This window comes from Apis florea, unplaced genomic scaffold, assembly GCF_048593485.1.
Source record: "Apis florea isolate Af1SG1 unplaced genomic scaffold, ASM4859348v1 contig_3367_pilon, whole genome shotgun sequence".
NCBI classification, from domain to species: Eukaryota; Metazoa; Arthropoda; class Insecta; order Hymenoptera; family Apidae; genus Apis; species Apis florea.
Window position 1 is genome coordinate 4,110,537 of NW_028256746.1, and position 19,897 is coordinate 4,130,433.

A 19,897-nucleotide genomic window follows, 5' to 3' on the forward strand; every position below is an offset into this window, starting at 1 on the left:
GGAAGCAACATCTGTCGCGAGCGACACCCACCGTTTCACCCCCTTAAAAAGGTTAAATTGCATCGCCGCTCTCGCACGTTCTCGCCAAACTTCGAGCCAAACTTTTTTCCCAACCTAGGGTCTAGATATACGGATTTCACGACAACGTTCTCGAGTCGAAATCTAAAATATTTATCTACGAATTTTCGTCCTTCCACAATTAAAAGATTCGACGACGAAACATCTCGAAGGTACGGTAAGAAGGAAAATAGAAGGATTTGTATTTTTTCTACAGATTCAACTTTGATCCAAAATTAACATCCAAATTGTATCTATTTCTCTTCGATTAAAAGATTCGACAACGAATGATATCTCGAACATCTATATTTCCACATAGATAAAGATTAAATCTTTATCCAAAATTATGGAAAATTTCGTATATACTTCACTCTTTTTTCAATTAGACGAATATCCCGAAGGTATCCGAACTCGGTAGGGAGGGCTCCCTTTGGATAAGGCCGGGCAGATCGGCGATGGAAACGCGGAAAATAAGATCACACAAGGTTCACCTATGAAAGCGCAAACAATTGAACGAGATCACCGGGGCCTGGTGTGAGAGAGGGGTTAAATAATGGAGGATCTCTGGAACCGCTGGAAGGCACCCCGGGGGATTCTAAGGTTGCCGAGCTTTATATCTTTTTACCTACGGCCTTTCTGCCTTTTCCTATACCCTCCATTCATTTCTTTCCCCCGTGGAGGCACGCTTGTTTGATCCCTGACCCGTTCATAACGCGGAGAAAACGACCCCCCACGGAAGTCTCCAGTCACCGATGCCCGCGCACTTGAGGATGCCCTTTTCTTTTTTTTTTTTTTTCTTTTTCCTTTTTCTTGTTTCTCGTCCAAAACTTCGTTAAAATCTCGGTAATCGTTTCTTCGACAATCTCGTGGAGGGAATCGGACGAGTTTATTCGCTTCGTTCGAAAAGGAATCCCCTCCTTTTGTCAACGAGGTAGATAGATATCGATTCATGCCACGCACCCGGAAGCAACGATAAAAAGACCCCACGTCGCGGTCACTTACAAAGACTTCTTCTTCTTATGGGAAAAGGCAATCGAAGGCTGGGTATTCTTCCTCGAAAGAATTTATCACGGGTCGTGTTTAGCAGGATGGAAGAAGAGGAATAGGGTAATTTTTTTTAAAGCAGAAATAATATTTGAAATCGTTTCTTCTTTGTATGCTCTCCGCATACAATCTTTCGAAATCTTCGATTTTGTTATTAATTTTAATTTCTTCTCTCCTTTTTTGTAAAAGATTCTAATGGAGAGTTTCTTTGAATATAGATTTTCTATTTCTATTCTCTTTCCTTTGATCGCATAAGAGGAGGGAAAGAACATCGATCAACATCCCTCGACTCTGTAATCCGTTCAAAAATCGTCGCGATTGAAATTCATCGTTGCGAGAAAAAAGGAGATAATTTGCACCGGCCGACGTCTCATCCATTATTGCTAGCCAGGAGGGGCATGGAAAAACTCGCGAAAAAGGATATTCAAGTGGAAGTCCTCGGACGAACTTGTCTCGGGTTAGAGCTACTCTTCATAACTGGACTGACTTATTCATTGAACATTCGAGAAAGTTGTGGAGTTCCACCCGTGACGAGAGAGAGAGAGAGAGAGAGAGAGAAAGATCGCGACAACTAAAGAAATTTGTATTCTTTCCACGTACAATTAACCCGATTTATCTCGCGAGAGAGATCCTTTCCACGCTGCCTCCGATTTAAAGATCCCCGCGTTTCGTTCGAGAAAAAGGAAGGAGATGAAGAAGAAGAAAAAGAAGTAAAAGAACAATATAAGAGGAAAATACAAAAGTGATAAAAACCGTTCTAATTTCACGAGAGAGGATTTCGATCGGCGAACGGTTCGGCGAATACGAAATCGCGCTTATTGTCCGCCGTAATTCAGCTCAATTACACGGTAACAGAAAGTTGTTAGTCGTGAAACGAGGGGCGGGGAGGAGTGGATCGAAGGATAGAAGAGGATCGTGGATGAAAACGAGCAACGAAGGTTGCTCTACCCACAGCGAAGGGGCGAGGGGGATATTAGCGATTCCGTACGAGTCGCCGGCTAGGCGAGCGCCGACGAGTATGTAAATACGTGCACATGGATGCGGGAAAATTGAGCGGATGTGAGTAAATGATGGTACGTGACCGATCTTAGAGCGTCGAAAGAGGAGAGATCGCGGTTGGAAGGAGGCGAAACGCTCGCTTGGTAACCAGCTTCGATACTTGGTCGAATAAAAGGAAAACAGTTTTCTTCCCGTGAAAATTGTTTTCAGAGGTGAACTCGTACATACATTTCAACCAACCCTTCCATTGATGGATAAGGCTCAAGAGTCGATCCATCTTTCGACGAGTAATTGAATAATCTCGGAAAATTAATTCGCGAGAATTGTTCCTCGCGTTCTAATTATTTTACGAATAATTTTTTAATTCTATGAATATTGTACGCAATGAACAGAGAGTCGAGATAAGTGTCGCACTCGTTGAAAATTAATCAGGTAGAGGCTGTGCTCGCGAATGTATGCTCGTGTTACTCGATACATGTATATGTGTGTATGTGTGTGTACGTAGAATGCTCTTCGACAGATGTCGTAACAAGTGGTATATTTTCTTAACGATAAGTGTATTACAAGGGTACGCGTGTTTCTAAGAGAGTTGGATCTCTCGTAATGTAGATGATCGTGTGAGATACGTGGTTACAAAGAAGCTATCCATTTGTCGTATTCAATGATCAAAGTATTACAGCGAAGTATTAATTAGATTTTTAATTATTAACTCGAAGGATCCTCGAAAATCTTCTTCATAATTTAATGAGGATCCCTGTGACGTAATTACTTGCTCGCGATATCTTCAAGTTCGAGGAAATCCCTCGAATTAAAGTGATCGATATCGCACGAAGATTCGATGATAATCAGAGACTAATCGTAAATATTCTCGATCATAGGATGATCAATCGTGTCTGAAATGTGTCACCCTTAGGTTTAATTAAGATCACGTTACATTCCTGCTAGGCTAGGATATCTTAAAGTATATACAAGTTTACAACATCGCTTAAGTAATCTTCTGAAAAGCAGCGCCATCTTAAGCAACATCATCAGTTAGAATTTTTTTATTTGGTTTAATGGGTGATTCGGTGACCGTCAATAATGAAAGATTTTCTTCGAACACGCATGGCATAAATCTCGAGGCCACTTATGCTCGCGAACCGAGACAGATCTGGAAAAGTTGATCGGAATTTAGATCGCTCGATCGATAAAAAAGAAGCTGACGGCGTAGGGCAACGATTGAACCGAATGGAATCCGATAATAAGCACGCGTGCATTTCGTGCGTGTATTGTTTCGATAAAAATCCTCGATCCCTTTTTATCGAACAATTCGTGAAAGCTTCCACGTCGGTTGCAACTCGATCCTCTCGCTATTCGCCGATCGACGGTGCATCAACGCCCGCCAAATTCAATTTGCCCTTCGACTGTTCCGCGAATTTCCTTTATGACCATCGGGTATTCGTGTACCTTTTGTGTAACGTCGATACGACGCTGCTCGCTCGACAAAAGAACTAACCGATGTAACACGTTTTCCATAACGGTTACGGTTCTTTCCATTTCCAACGTTTCGAATATTTTTACATATTGTTACACATTTATCGTTCAACTTAGTCAAGGATTATTTGACTTGATGCGACGTTCGTATAAGTCAAGTTGCTTTGGTCGGTCGACGATGCTCGTGATGCAAGACAAGTTATTTGATTTGATGTCATGCATTAAATTCAAGCAACTTGTTTCTCGAAGCGGTACCTAACATGGTGTCAAAGGAAAATAGTAATAGTGTTTAAGTAATAATAAAGAAATTGCGAGTGTATATAAATATTTGTCGTAATAACAAAATGATTGAATTAAGTATTGTAACAAAATGAATTGTCAAAATTGTCGAAAATAATAAAGATAAAAGTGGTTGTTTGTTTTGTTATTTTCTCTCTCTCTCTCTCTCTTTTATCCTCTCATCAAACATGTGTGAATCCTCTTCTGTTCACGATCTATTTGAATTCTGTCTCCTACAAATTATTAATTTCAAATGCAAATGTCGTATCAAATTGCAGCTCAACGACCAATATTAAATCGATGCCGTTATAAATACATAATTTTTAGAAAGTTTCGATTTTCGCGTCTGCTCGGATATCAGAGTCGGCAATTTAACAAAATCGCATTAATTAAATAGGAGCGCGTGCACGTGACAAATGATCAGTGTATCTTGTCGAATTACTGATAAATTAGCACGCGCGTGTTGCTATCGACAATTCTAAGTACAGGCAGGAAATGTCTGTTATTCGCCGTATTTATCCCACGATTCGTGATCATTTTCCATGATAAACGTTCTCATTTGCCGCATTCGACTCACGATTACTCGCATCGAAAGGCAATTAATCCTCGATCGAATGCGCAAAAAGCATTGACAACCGTTTATTTGTAACATTTTTTTTTTTATTTATTTATTTATTCTGAACGATCGCGATGAAATATGTTTCTCATTCTCGATGAGAACAATAAAAACTATCGGTTAGTTTTTGATACGAAATTTTCTTAAATTTAAAACTGCTTCACAATGATGCAGATTTATTAAAGAAACAAGTACAAATTTCTGAGACCAAAGGAAGAAGAATATTTTTTTAATAATTTTAAAATAATCGAATCGTTTTCGTAATGAAATTTTTATTTGTAATTCTACAGTAATAGTTATGAAACTAAGATTTTGTAGTCAAATTTTTTTAAATCGATATTTCGTATTTTATTATATTTATTCATATTTTGTTTCATGTGGAGCAGAACAACCTCACCTGCATAAAGGTAAGAATTATTATTTAATATTACATAGTATGATCATGCCTTAAACACGTCAAAAAAAAAATAGTATAAATTTTCATAGATACTCCAAGTTAATTATCCATCAGATTTTTTGAAAATAAACTATTTTTTTGACATTATTCTACATTAACTTTTATTATGATACAAAAAATATATACTTTATAAATTATATAAATATTTAAATTAAATTTGCAAAAAAAAAATCAATTTCCACAGAATTTCCAGTTTAGATTAATTTTGCCTTAACTATCGGACGAGCGATCTCGTTGTAAATGCGCGCGAAATAGATCTGATTTTCCAGCTCTACTATAAAGGTAGAATGGTCTCGTAAAATCCTGTGAAAATATTGCCTATCTGAAACGAGCGATAACGCGAAGTGGCTTTTTTAATCACGATTCGAGAAACAATTCGAAACATAAACAAAGACGAAAATTGAAAATAAAACTTTCACTATGAAATTGACCAAATTGTGAAACTATCTCGAATATTTCGTACCCGATTGTTCATTTTATTTCATCTATTCAACTATTAAATTATTATTATATTTTTTTATTGTTCGTCTCAACTACACTTCTAGACTGAAACATCGTTAATGTACGACGCTGTGCACCTATTCGCGAAAGCACTGCACGATTTGGACACGTCCCAGCAGATCGACATCAAGCCGCTCTCCTGCGAGTCCACCGATACCTGGCCTCATGGATATTCGCTCATCAATTATATGAAAATCGTAAGTATTTCAGCTACGATATGATACGCGAAAAATCAGTCGAAGCATCGCCAGCCAAAGCTATGTCGTATGAAAATAGATTGAACGTGCGCGACGAATCTTATTTTTCCTCTTCTGTTCCATTTGCTCGTGCAAGAAAAATCTGGCGTTGTATTCCCACGATTGTTCGACGGGAAAGACGTTCAAAGAGCGTCTGCTTTATATACGATGTCACGTGAAAAGGGTGGGGAGAGAAAATTCCATTGGTGTCTTAATTCTATCGCGATATCCTTGGAAAAGCTCCAATTGAAAACGAGTGGAACGATGGTTCGGGGAAACGATGTTCGCGTCACGATGACGTTCCGATGGGAGCCTATGACGTAATTGGCAAACGAGAGAAAAAAAAAAAAAGGAAAAAGAAATGGTGCAATGGGACGAGGAAATTCTCAGGTTAACTCGGTTGTTTTCGAACGTTGCAACAATTTTTTTTTTTCGCCCTCTTTTTTCGTGGGTTTTGCGATAACACTCTTCAAACCATCGCATTATTCTCGCCGGGAATAATGAAATCTCGGTAAAATTTTCAAAATTGGGCGCAATTTGCGACGAAATCACTTAATTTCGCGAAATTAGGGATAATTTGTCACGTTCAAGCCATTTTCGTGTAAATTGAGGTTTTCATTCCCCACTTATCTCGCCTCTCGTATTTTATCGGAATCGGGATTTTTTCAGCGGGGAAAAAAAAATGAATTTATTTGAATTTATAATTGATACGTTAACCGGCTATTCTTTTTTTTTTTTTCCACCGAAATTTTTATATTATCCCGTGTAACTTAATTATCGTTTTTTCGTGTGGATTTACTCCAATCGAAATATATTTCTACGCATAATGTATTCTTTATAATAATACAAATAATGTAAAATTAATTTAACGATAAAAATCGATCCTAAAAAATTCCCCCTTTACATATAATTATATATTTTTTTTCGAACTACAAAAAATTCTCGTTCGAATATATAAAAAATCATAAAGATCAATTCTAAAATCAATCACGCCCGAAAACCAAACCGATTCGAACCAAACCGCAACGCAAACATTGGGAGGGGGAAAAAAAAAAAAAGAATCTTCCACCAATTTACTCTTCCCTATACCTCATACATATTCACTATTCTACAACACAGTAACCAATGCATTCTCCGTTATCATCCCCGCGATCTGAAACCGGTGAACCGCGACGTCCTCGCCAACTATTTTCCGAAAAATGCATATCTGCACCCACACACATGGCATTAAAACGGAGAATATATACAACGGTCAACAAAGAGGCATCTTTTTGCCAGGCGAGGGAGGGAGAGGAATCTTGGAATTGGCACGAAATATGCAAAGCAGCCCACCAGTCGAGCCGCACTAGCGCAATCGGCCTAATTGCACCACCGCGTAATTAGAGGTTTGTCGGTGGTGCGAACCGTTTCGAAACCGAGCTCATCGCGACAAAAACGTATCCGCGCAAATTGATACGCAACAACGTTCCGTTATCGATAAGTATCTTGCGAATGGTTTCGTATCGATGTGGATAAAGAGAGAGAGAGGGGGGGGGATGGATGGAGGGATAGAAGAGGAGAGGGTTTATCGCGCAGAAGGGGGAAATTAATTTCGCGGCGATTGTGGCGAATCGATCGACCGTCCCGGTAACGTAATAAGCCATTATAACGATATGTTTAATCGCACTGTCCCTCTCTGCCTCGGAGATCCTGTGTTTATTAACGAATACCGTCGTGTGATAGATGCAAACACGGCGCGGAATTATGGAAAGTGTGCCTCTTGGTGTGTATTTGGTAAATTGAGAAACTTATTTGCCCGTGGAAAATATCGGGGAACATCGAGGGAAGAAGATGATTGGACTGTGCTCGTGAATGTTTAAGGATTAGAAGTTTGATCGAAAGTCCAGTTGATGGAAGAACGGAGAATACCGTGACGAAATTCGTGACAATTTGTCTCGTTTAATTCCGACATATTGTTGTATCTTTCGTTCGTACATGTAAATCGTCATCAATTAATGCTCGACGAATCTTGTTCAATCTCCTTTTAGCTTTCGTCTGACTCCAGATACATCGTTACATTCTGCGTTTATATTCGGATTATACTCGTTATATGATGATATTATATTAGATAGTAAAAAGGGAAAAAGAAATAGTAATTTTATCATTGCGAAAAAGAAAGAGGATTCTCAGTGGTGAATTAAGGAGAATCGCAAGGATGACACGAACATTTCCCTCCTACTGTTCGCGATTGTTCGTCGAACAATGGAAAGTTACGTTCCGGGTTAAACGAAGCCGTCCTTCCGTTGACAAATTATGGCTGGTGGTTTTGCGACCGTGAATCTATGATGACGTTCGTGACATCTACGAATCTACTACTACCAGGGACACGGTTGGCCGAAGTTCAAATTCTGACCGAACTTCGAGAAGGTGAATTGAACCCTCTTGGACGGAAGTGATAGCAAGATTATTAATTGGAAGACGATGATTATTCCTTTCGGAATATTGGAATTTCGAATATTGGAATATCGCAGTATCGAGAATTTAGATTTGAAATTTCATGGATCAAACGAAATTACTTCGAATGGTTTCGAATGGAAAAAGAGATATTTTCGAATTTTATTCCACGAGAACGATGTTTATAATTTGAAAATTTATCAAATATATTTTTCAATGTAAAAACGACTTACGTTACTAGTTCCAAAGACACTCGAAAAAAAAAAAAGGAGAACAGAATAGAAACGCTTGAAAAACGTAATTATCCGTAGCAAATGATCTTTAACGAGCTTACGCAGCTATCCGAGTGCATTATTAACTGTAGTGCAGCACTCCAGCGGCCTGGCCGTTTTGAATATCGTTAAAGTTCGCGGCCTAATCGCTTAAAGCATCAGTATCTTAAGCGTAAAGTTCGTGATAGAATAGTTACCACGATTCAACCTCGAATGGGCTACGAGCGCTTCCCGAAAACTATTTCGAGATAACGATGGTTAAAGTTTTGGTGCTTTGTTGTTCTCTAACAAGCAATTTTAATTGGGAGCGCGATAAAACGAGAATCGAAAACGTTCCTGGCGCGCAAAACCGATTTCTTCTCTGCGAATCGAATCGCGTAACGAACCGATATCTTTTTTCCAATTTTTGTCCAATTCGAATAATTGGCGTACGTATACTTCATTTTTAACGAAATTTTTCAACGAAAAAAAAAAAATAAATAAATAAAAAGCGCGAATGTTATGAAATGTTACGAGAACGAACAATGAACCTGTAAAGCGCAATTAAGGTTATTATACATACACGTATATCGTTTTTTGATTTATTAATAATTAGTTAAGAAACGTTCTTGCAAAGGAAAATATCGATTTAGAAATTCTGACACATTTTGTATAATATCCTTATAATTAATAGCGTAAAAACGGAATAACTAAAAATCAGTCGGAGCCAATAACGATTGCAATAACTGTATTTTCCATTCTCTTTTTCTTTCTATTTTTCACTCTTTTTTTTTAGTATTTGCACGTGTCTACTCCGTTCAATGTTATTATCGATAAAACGCAATTCACGAAAAACAGAAGCAAAAATTTCGCGCGAACCGAATAATAATAACGTTTGCCCGGATAGAAAAACACTTGTCAACGCCGCTAGTCGCCTCGACACCACCTTCAATATTGCTAATTATACCGGTGTGTAACCGAGAACAGGAGCCATTTTCCTGGCCAAAGCGAAGCAGATGCAATTTGCCGGTGAAAATTCGTATCAAAGCTGATCCGGTAATTATGCAGGTAATGGCAACCTCTAGCTAATTTTGTACGGCTGCTTGACTACGCGTTTGAATTTATCGCCGTGCCGCGATTCGATCAGGTTCGGTTACACAACGATTCGCGCGATAATGGGTAATTTGTGCCATTCGTTCAGACACGGATAGGCCGAGGCTGGTTGGTTATGTTTGGTGGCGAAATGCTATCGTAGGTAATCAAACTCGAATAATTATACAGGATCTGTTATTTTTGGAAGAGTATTCAGCACTGCTTTGTTATTTGACAGCTGATGATGAGGAGTGTCTTGTTCGAAAATCTGTGATTGAGAGAATGATTGCCAGATTTCTTCAGTTTAGAGGTGAAAAGGGAAAATAATATCGAAATCACGTTTCATTTCGTATAAAGTTTAATCGAGATATGCCTACGATTCGTTGATCAAATCTAATTATCCAGAATTTCACGTTTAATTATACGGAATAGCCAAACGTGTGGTTCATATTGCGTTCATTCATTCGATTTATCGTCTCCATTTTAACGTTTCTAATTGCTCTAGTCTGTAAATATCGAGCTGAACATTTGTCTTCGTGAACGTAGTCATAAAAAAATATAGACTAAATCCAGTTTGGAGACGAAGTGTGAATATTAATTGACTATAAAAAGATTCGAATTCCAAGAAAAACGTAAGCGTAAAAATTCGTCGTGAAAACAATAGTTTTATCGATATATCTTTTTTCCCCCCTCCTTTTCTGTTAAAGAATCATAATAAAGCGTATAAATACTTTTAGGTTGAAATGACAGGACTGACGGGGACAATCAAATTCGATCATCAAGGATTCCGCTCAGATTTTATCCTCGACATCATCGAACTGAACAACAAAGAGGGGTTGAAGAAGATAGGGACATGGAACAGCACGAAGGGAATAAATTTTACGAGGAGTTACAAGGAGGAGTACACGCAAATCGTGGAGAATCTTCAAAACAAGACCTTTATCGTAACCACTATACTGGTGAGTAATACGAAAATTTAAATCCCGAAAACGGATTAAAAAACCCCGTAATAAATTAATTCTAAAATAATTACGTAATAATTAACCTCGGTTAACACGGCAAACCGTAATATTCGCACGGAATATTCGCATCGTGCGTGTTAATAATTCCGGAATTAAATATTACAGATGACGTACCAGATTTATTATACAAAAAAAATTCTCATAAATTTTTTTCTCCCGCGTCGGGGCGCAAAAGAAAAATCTAGGTTACACGTAAATCTAGGAAGCTGGAGTAACATTCTCGTTATCCCGCTATCCCTTAAACCGAGATTTCTACATTCATAGCTAAATTAATTACCCATTCGTTAATTAAAAATTTTATTACTCGGATTCATTCTTCCTAGATATATATATATAGATGATATAGTAACACCGATATTCTTTTTCCATAGAATACGACCAATCCTCGACCCTTCGCCGTAGCGACACATTTGAATAAACGCGAATTAACAGAAAAATACATACGCGGTTTCACGGACAGGAATTCTCAACTTTTCAATCCCCGACATTTCAGCCCTCGTTTCAATCAACTAAAGTGATTTTCCTCCAATCTCCCCCCCCCCTGTTTCTCTTCTCCCCTGTCTCTTCCGCTTTTCACGTCCGGATTTAGGGGAAAAAAAAAAAAAAAAAAAAAAAAAAAGGAAGAAAAAATTTTGTTCTCTTCTTCAACGTGGCGCGGCCGCGTAAATCATTCGCGTATCGTTAAAATCTCGACTATTTGTTTTTCTGAAATGAAAAGGAAACAGGAACGGAGCGAACGCCACCCGGAACCGAGAGGAACTTTCTCTTCCTTTTTCTCCCGCCGCCTTCTCGCCAACTCGTTAGCTTTCCTCTCTCTCTCTCTCTCTCTCTCTCTCTCTCTCTCTCTCTCTCTCGCCCTCTTCTATTCCTTTCGTCCCCTCTCTCTCTCGCACTCGTTCTTGCGAAGACGAACGAAGGAGAAACCGAAAAGAGATACGCGATTTAATTGAAGTTTTCACGATGAGTCGGGCGGTTGGCTTTACTTATTCCCGGGCTAATTGCGACGATGAGTAATGCAGTACTCGCGAATATATTAAACGGGCAGATGTTCCTTTACGGGAACAGCGTTGGGGGTTAAAGGAAACGTCGAATTTCACGGTGAACGATGATAAGGATGGTCGTTGAGGGTTTAAAGAGGCGAGGACTTAACCCTTAATTACTGAACTCGGTTTTTGAATCGATTTGGATTTCTAGTAGAAAGAATCTAGTTACGCTTCTATCTGTGTAGAGGGATGAGGAGGATACGGGAAAATAATTAGTTTTAGATTCGTGAGAAACGTGATACTTATGAAAGAACGTTTAGAAAGAAACGAGAGAAATCATTTGTTCTTTTAATAAACGATTCGAAAGATCGGATTCTCAATGTTTTTCGTTAAAACGTTTTTCGTCTTTAAATAACGTACACAGCTTGGCCACTTTAAAATAAGCGTGCTTTATTTACGGCGATATTAATCGGATTTCTCCACGAACTTAATTAACGGATCGCGTTAATTTGCCTCTTGAAAGTCGCGCTCAAGTTTCGACGTGCTAATAAGCGATACTGATTGTCATTAAATCTGCCATTAGATGGCCTAGAAATATTAAAAGCTAACGAGGGCATCAGCTTTTTATAGTCTTCCAGAAGAGTGACGGAATCTCGAGAAATTGATGAAATTTAGAAGAAAAGGTTCGAGCTATCACTTAATAATAAATATACGATCTATCAGTTCTAAATATGGAAGAATCGAGAGAATTTTGTTAAACTAATAATGTCTATTTTTAAAAAGTAGAACAAGTTTCTTACTTTTTTTTTTTTTTCTTTTTTTCACAAAATACAATGCGCCGTCATGAAAATCCGCCGACAATATTAATAAATGAACTTTTACAAACTTCTCCCGAGTTTTCCTCCGAGTGAACTTTGGTCACGTTCAACTTTCCTTTCCCCTTTTGCGCGTTGCCAACTTTTTAACCAAGTTTTTTTCGAAAATCGACGCCACGCCACATCAATTTCCACAGGCCTCCGCCACGAAATTCCACGTGAGTGACGGGATACAGCTTCGCGTGAACACGCGTCAACACGCGGAATTCTAAACCCGCGCCCGAAATTGCGCACGCATTCGTGTAATCACGCGAATCACTCCCCAATTTTTCAATTCCCCGCCGTGCAGTTCACGTTCCATCGATCCTTTTACACGAGGAAAGAAGGTTTAGTCGATATGTATCGCTCGTGCGATTTCAATCCTCGCTCCTTGTAAATCTGTATCGATCGATGAGGCATACAAGAAATCGCTCCAATCAATTTTTTACACGAAATCTCGTTCTCGAACGCAATTTAAGTTTCTCGTTTCTTTACATACTATTCACAGATGCGTATGCCTTGAATTTTCACGATACTCGATCGACACTGTTACGATATTTTACTTATAAATATATATCTAATGTTTCATGTTCAAGTGCTAACTCGACAATTTCTAATTAATCGGTAAAGCTGTAAAATTAAGTTGTAACACGAAGAAATATCACTTTCTTTCCTCACACGACCTAGAAACAACCTATGCGCATAATCATCTTTCCCTTACACGAATATTCGTACATGCGTAACCAATGCTGGTATCGCGACGCGAGATACGATATACCGAAAGAGAAATGTGGAATTCGATTTATTGATCGGTGAGCTCATTACCCCATACAGAGCGCCCCGTACTGCATGAGGAAAGTTTCGAGCAACAAGCTGGTCGGAAACGCGCAGTTCGAGGGATACAGCGTCGACTTGATTTACGAGATATCGAAGATCCTCGGCTTCAATTACACGTTCCGGCTGGTGCCGGACGAACGATACGGATCCTACAACAAAAAGACGAAAGAGTGGGACGGTATGATGAAAGAACTGTTGGATCAGAAGGCGGATCTGGCGATCGCGGATCTGACCATCACGTACGATCGGGAACAGGCGGTCGACTTCACCATGCCGTTCATGAATCTGGGTGAGCCATCTGTTTGATCTACGATTCCCTGTTCACCGCCCCTCCCCCCTCCCCCAAATTGGTTTAACGATCGCGAAATCCTATATGCGAAAAAGGGTTGATTGGGTCCCGTGATTTTTTTGTAAAAAAAAAAAAAAAAAAAATTTTCCTCGTACCTTCTCCGGGGAAAGATTCGATTTTTCGTTCGGATATACGAGGAATTATAAAGCAGCGGGAGCACGGAATATTGGATAGTTTCTCGATCGAGTTTCTTTTTTTTTTGTTTTTTTTTTGTTTGGAGAATTGATGTATTTTAAAACACAATCTCGTGCTCCGTTTTATTTCTCGTCGCTTGCTCGACACCGTCGAATTAGAGTGATTAATAATATAAAAAAAATTTGTGTCGCGGTGGCATCAAAAAGATTTCGACAACGCGGCGAATTGTTGATAGAACAGTTTCGAGGAATTTTTTTTTAATAGAACGAAAAATAGAGCTGTTGTTTTAAAATAAAGTCCAACGTGTCACCCAATGCTGCGAAATTAAAGATTAATATTTTTAAAATTTCATCTCGAGATAAGTTACCCAACAACGATATCTAATAAACCATACATTTCTCACACACGCGCGTTCCAATTTCACGATGGATTTACACGTACCGTATGAAATTTTCAGGGATCAGCATACTGTATCGTAAGCCTATAAAGCAGCCACCGAATCTCTTCTCATTCCTCAGCCCGCTCAGTCTCGATGTTTGGATTTATATGGCGACAGCTTATCTAGGCGTATCCGTGCTGCTCTTCATACTAGCCAGGCAAGTGAATCCATTTTACAAGGCTCTGATAAAAATATTCTACCGGCACCGGTGAAATTTCGTATACGAGAGAAATCTCTGAACCTTAATATGCTTCCATCCTCGTGTCCCGGGTATCCGATTTGCGAAATTTGCCAAAATTAAAATTTCACAAAATTTAACGCGAACGCTTATTTTCTCGCGCCATTATTAAATCCATCGAAGACAAATTTCGTTTAAAGAGAATACGCACTCTCGTAATCGCAATTTTCACGGAATCTTTTCTTTACGAATTACTTATTGTTTCAAACCAGATTCTCTTTGGAAAAAAAAAAAAAATATCGTAGAGATTTCTGCTAGAAATCGCGTTTTTTCTCTCTCTCTCTTTTCTTTTCTTTTTCGTTTAACTTTCGCCGAGTACCTCTCTCGAAGAGTGGAGAGTCTAATTTCACGGTCGGCTGTTCGAGTCGAACACGATAGTCCGGTGACGCGAACAAAAGCAACGTAAGATCAGATACAGACACAAACGAGGGAAGAGAGACGTACACGTAGACGTACACGTGGTAGTCGTGGTGCATACGTAGTTACACACGCCGACTTGTCGCATTCCATTCGACCTCTTTTTCCCCGCTGTCGACGCGGTTAATCTTCATACGTAAATGGCGAACGAATCCCGTGGAAGATAGATGCGCGTCCGATCTGAAAAGGATTCAGACTGTTGTCTAGAGTTGATCAGTTTAGATTCACCCCGTACGAGTGGTACAATCCTCATCCGTGCAACAAAAACCCGGACCATCTGGAGAATCGCTTCAAGCTGCTCAACTGCATGTGGTTCACCATCGGATCCTTAATGCGGCAGGGCTCTGACATTCTGCCCAAGTAAGCCGTTAGATTGGCATCACGGTCGCTTCATCATTTCCTTTGTTTTTCTTCTTTTTCTTTCTTTCTTTTCTTTTTTGTCTCTCTCTCTCTTTCTCTTGTTTCGAGCCGTTTTACTTTCGACATACCTTCTCTCGAAATTTGTTCCAACTTGTGATTTCGTTGCGTACGAAAATCCCGAAATCGTCCTTCTCTCCGCCTTCGAGGCGGTCGATCTGTACGCATGCGAATCGGTATGTGATTTCGTAACGATTTACACGGAACGCACAGCCAACACCCAACAACACCCAAGCTCGCCTTGTCTTGCGAACGACCACGAATGAATGGATTATTCAACGAAACGATTTCGTTGGAATCGATGTTCAGATGTTCCATCGATCGTTTCGGGATGCGCGATGTTCGAGAGATCGATCGAGTCGCGGTGGGTAATATTTTCGTAAGGCGAGAAAAATCTTGAAAGTAATTCTAGAATATTTTAAAGAGTGTAACGAAAACGAAAAACGAGGAAATATAATGCGTTAAGAAGTAGAAGTCGAGTAAACTCGAAGTAAGAAGTCGAAGTAGTGGTGCTCGAATCTCTTTAGAACGGAAAAGTGGGAATGGAAAGTTTTCATTAAACGGGGAGGGGAAAAAATTCGATGTTCTCATTTCTAGGAGATTATATTGCGGAAGGAGATTGCGTAGATCGTAGATTGCGAGAAAGTTGGACAATTGTCGCGTAAGTTGTTCGAATACAATTTCGAATTTAGCCTCTCGTTACAGAACGTGCCTTACCCAGAACTTGAGATGAATATCGATTGACGAGGCAACGATCTTTAGACTCGTAATTACAATTCAAAGACGTAAAAAGAGGATGGCACGTAAGAAATTCTCTCTGAAAAGATACGTTTCTCCTTTTGTTAATATTATTCTATTCGCTAATTGCTCGTGAATTCGCGAATAACAACGTACTAATTACTGATAATATTATTTCACGGTAGTAATAATTAATTGTACACTCAACTCGATATTAATTTAACGCCGCGTTTATAATTTTAAAAAATTATAAGAAAAAATACACGCGATATTCTTCGAAGAAGAGAAAAGTAAAGTACGAGCCAAAAAAGGAAGAAGAATAAAAGCGATCTTCCGACGGTTTTCCTCGAAATTTTCTAGCATATCATCTGCAATTCAGAAGAAGAAAGAAAAAAAAAAAACAATGGGATTGTCTGAAAAATTGAAAGATAGACAATGACGAATGGCGAACCGGTGCCGGAAGACCGATCGGACGCGACGAATTTCGGGGTCGCAAGCATCGATTGGATGCTACTCGAATGGTATTTCGCGCGCGTGCTGAGACTCTGAGGTCTAATCCTCTCCCTTCTCCTTTCACGTGTGTGCAGGTTCAGCCCCTACGAGTGGGAGAATCCCCATCCGTGCAACGGACAATCCGAGGTCCTCGAGAACGAGTTCACCCTGATGAACTCGCTCTGGTTCACCATAGGCTCGCTCATGCAGCAAGGCTCTGATATAGCGCCGAAGTAAGTGAAACGAAGAAAACACGAAGAAAAACCAGCCTTAGCAACGTAATGTTTATCTCTTTGTATTTACGTTTCGTGTTTACAGTCGTTCGATCGATCGTTCCGTTCGATTCGTCGTAGAAACATTATTATTATTACGAAACTAACGAAGGTTTTAACAAAAATAACGATTCTCGAAACGTTATTTCGATGTAATTAATCGTTTATAATCGTGGAAATTGCCCTGGATCGCGAGATTACGAGCTTGAATCAATTTTGAAAATATCATTTAGATTGAGCTGGATCGCGACGCACCCTTCCTGCTCGAAATTCGACCCGAAATTGAAACACGAGCGACAGTTCGACTCGATTCGGCAACAATCGGGAGCGATCGGTCAAAGAGTTCGAAATTCAGCCGATCGTATTCGATCATTGCCGACTCCGTCCGAAGACAGCCGCTCGCGTTTCTATTTCGTATCGAGTATCGAGCAGAGAACGAGAGAGATACGAATTTGCCCGAATTTTCCCGAACTATTCCGAAGTTCGAATACGCGGAACGATTCACGGAACATTTCTTTTTCAATCGCAATCGTGGTTCACTTTGCAAGACAATAGAAGTTTAGACGAGATTCGGGGCCGTAGATGCTACCTGGAACGTTACGTAACGATAGCCTGGATATGCTATATCGTAGGCTTGCTGCAACCGATCACGAAACTTGCCGCCGTGCTTTGCTATCATTTTAGTGTTACGTGTCGTCGACGAAAACGATTATCATGACGATGATGACGACGGCGACGTTTCGTTTAGTACAAGTTGTTGCTTCTCTGCTCTACGAAGCGAAACTAACATTCGCCGAGTAAATTCGTCTGAAAGAGCTGATGAATTGGTTATCGACCAAATCACGATTTGGCATTAATCGAAATCGGTGATTCTGATCGCAACGATCAATGCGTTCCTTCGGAACGATTTTGAATCGATAGATAATAGTAAAATAGAAATTAGATCGGGATAAACATTTTAGAGCAGCAACAACTTCGTTTCATTCATCATCCAACACTTTCACCGTTCGTTCGGTGAGAGATCATCTTTCGTTATCTGTATATTTATTCCATACGATACGGCCCCTATCCTCGAAACGATTAATGTAGTTTCTTTTTTTTTTTTTCACATTTGCACTTAATTATTGTTACGCATACACTAGAACCGAACAAAAGTTTATTTAAAATGCATGAAATCGTTGTAGCTTGATGTAGAACGCTTGATGTATTTATTTTGTTTCGATGTATAATTTAGATAAAATAGATACTCGTCTAGATACTCGTGCTCAATTTCATCTCGATGACATTACCGCGATATTTCGAAAAACACGATTACGAAGTAGGATAGAGATGAAATCACTGTTTGTTGTGTTTCGAAATCTGTTCGTGCATATACGAGTAATACGTTATTTCCACTTGACAATCGATCCGTTCGATAAAAGCGACACTCGGACGAATCACGTTCGGAGAAATCGAGATTCGATCTTCGAGCAAATACACGGTTGTTTTAAATTCATATCGGAGAAACGCGTTTCCGATTGACCCCGCGTCTCCGAAGGAAAATTCCGACTGCACCGGCTGAATTCTCGTTCCCAGGGCCGTGTCAACGCGGATAGTGGCGGGTATGTGGTGGTTCTTCACTTTGATCATGATTTCTTCGTACACTGCCAACTTGGCCGCGTTCCTCACCGTCGAGAGGATGGATTCGCCGATCGAGAGCGCCGAGGATCTTGCAAAGCAGACGAAAATCAAATACGGAGCTCTCAAAGGAGGCAGCACCGCGGCCTTTTTCAGGGTAAGATCGGATGAATAACTCACCAGAGCTTTCACAGACGACCACGTCTAATCGTTTTTATGAATACGCTGCCGCTCGTGAATATTCCGATACTACTTCACGTACACTCCACTTCGTAATGACGATTTGTGAATTGTATTACGTAGAGAGAACGCGTGGAAAGGATCGTAGAATAAAGTTTACGTAATTTTTTTACATAATCGTACAATATTTTAATCGTACAATATTCGTTAAATTTGGATACTTTCGAGCGGTATGTGTGTGCACACGTGCAGCCCTATTTCCATTTAGCAACGAACGTGCGTACCACGTATCAAGGTAGCGCGTTAAGAACGTGGAAATTGTATCGGCAAATGCCCCACGGGCGGAGGAACGGTAGTTTCGCGAGAAACGAGAAGAAACGCGTTGGAGGAAGAGCGCGTTGCTCGAGGAAACATGGCGGCCATTACTTAACGTTAATTCCCGTTTAATTTCGGTATTATGAAACTTTATTACAACGGATTACACCGAAGGAGGGAAAAGAACGGAAGCGCCCCTCGTTTATATAAATTTGTTCCCTTAACTTTTTATTAACTCGTCTTTGCCTAAAAACTAAAAAGAAAACAATAAACGTAATAATAAACTTCTTCCTCCTACTGAATATCACTTCAAGAAGAAACGATTTTTCAAAATTATCTCCCCCTTTAATCGAAAAAATAAATACAATACGGTTAATCTTCGAGGAAGGGCGAGCAGCGAATTTCTATAATCGTATCGATCGTCGCGGGGGACGAGGGACGTGATTTCGCAGGGAGGCGGCTGAAGGGGGCGGTTGCGTAATAGGCCTCCTTGAAGATTAACCAATTTCGACGTTCCATCGTTTAATGGCACGCGTGCTCGACCATGAAATTCCTCGCGTGATCTAGGATTCCAATTTCTCGACGTACCAGCGCATGTGGTCCTTCATGGATTCGGCAAAGCCGTCGGTATTTACAACGAGCAACGTCGAGGGTATGGAACGAGTGATCAAGGGTAAAGGCAGTTACGCGTTCCTAATGGAATCCACCTCCATCGAATACGTAATCGAGAGAAACTGTGATCTTACCCAAATCGGTGGCCTCTTGGACTCGAAGGGATACGGGATAGCCATGCCCCCGAGTAAGTAATTAACCTATCTCGCCGGCGTGTATAAACAGCCAGACGTTTACGAAATCGTTGGACGGACGGACTGTTAGCCGATTAAAGCGCGGTCGGGCTGGTTCACGAGAGGAGATAGAGCTATTTCGGCCGATCAACGCGTATATTCGTGATTTATGGTCAGCTCGTAAACGGCGTCGAATCGGAAAGATTATTTTTCACGCTTCGTTCCCTCGATTTATAGGGGAATTGGAAAGATATTCAGTCGGTCAGCATTCGTCGTTCGAGGTTTATGGTAAATATAACGAAAAACGAGTGAGCAATAATAGTAGTTGTTAATGGATTTTCGAAAGGAGTTTTGACAAATCGCGATTTA

General features: G+C 39.9%; 1 protein-coding gene and 1 long non-coding RNA gene across 8 annotated transcripts in view; one reads left to right on the forward strand and one right to left on the reverse strand.

The window, feature by feature from the left end:
* KaiR1D (Kainate-type ionotropic glutamate receptor subunit 1D) overlaps positions 1 to 19,897 on the forward strand; it is a 221,236-nt gene that overhangs the window by 191,831 nt on the left and 9,508 nt on the right. For 5 of the 6 annotated variants that reach the window (XR_015293274.1, XM_086911861.1, XM_086911864.1 and 2 more), the window contains exons 8-15: positions 4,855 to 4,875; positions 5,471 to 5,623; positions 10,176 to 10,397; positions 13,132 to 13,423; positions 14,076 to 14,214; positions 16,455 to 16,592; positions 18,207 to 18,405; positions 19,311 to 19,542. Coding sequence is in view for 5 of the 6 variants with exons in the window: in XM_086911861.1 (XP_086767987.1) it covers positions 4,855 to 4,875; positions 5,471 to 5,623; positions 10,176 to 10,397; positions 13,132 to 13,423; positions 14,076 to 14,214; positions 16,455 to 16,592; positions 18,207 to 18,405; positions 19,311 to 19,542 (1,396 nt within the window). In the remaining variant the exon portion in view is untranslated. Of the gene's footprint in view, positions 1 to 4,854; positions 4,876 to 5,470; positions 5,624 to 10,175; positions 10,398 to 13,131; positions 13,424 to 14,075; positions 14,215 to 14,934; positions 15,073 to 16,454; positions 16,593 to 18,206; positions 18,406 to 19,310; positions 19,543 to 19,897 lie in introns of all 6 variants that reach the window. The other variant, XM_086911862.1, reaches the window with a different exon arrangement.
* LOC147657022 (uncharacterized) overlaps positions 1 to 19,897 on the reverse strand; it is an 84,669-nt gene that overhangs the window by 27,782 nt on the left and 36,990 nt on the right. The window lies entirely within an intron of this gene.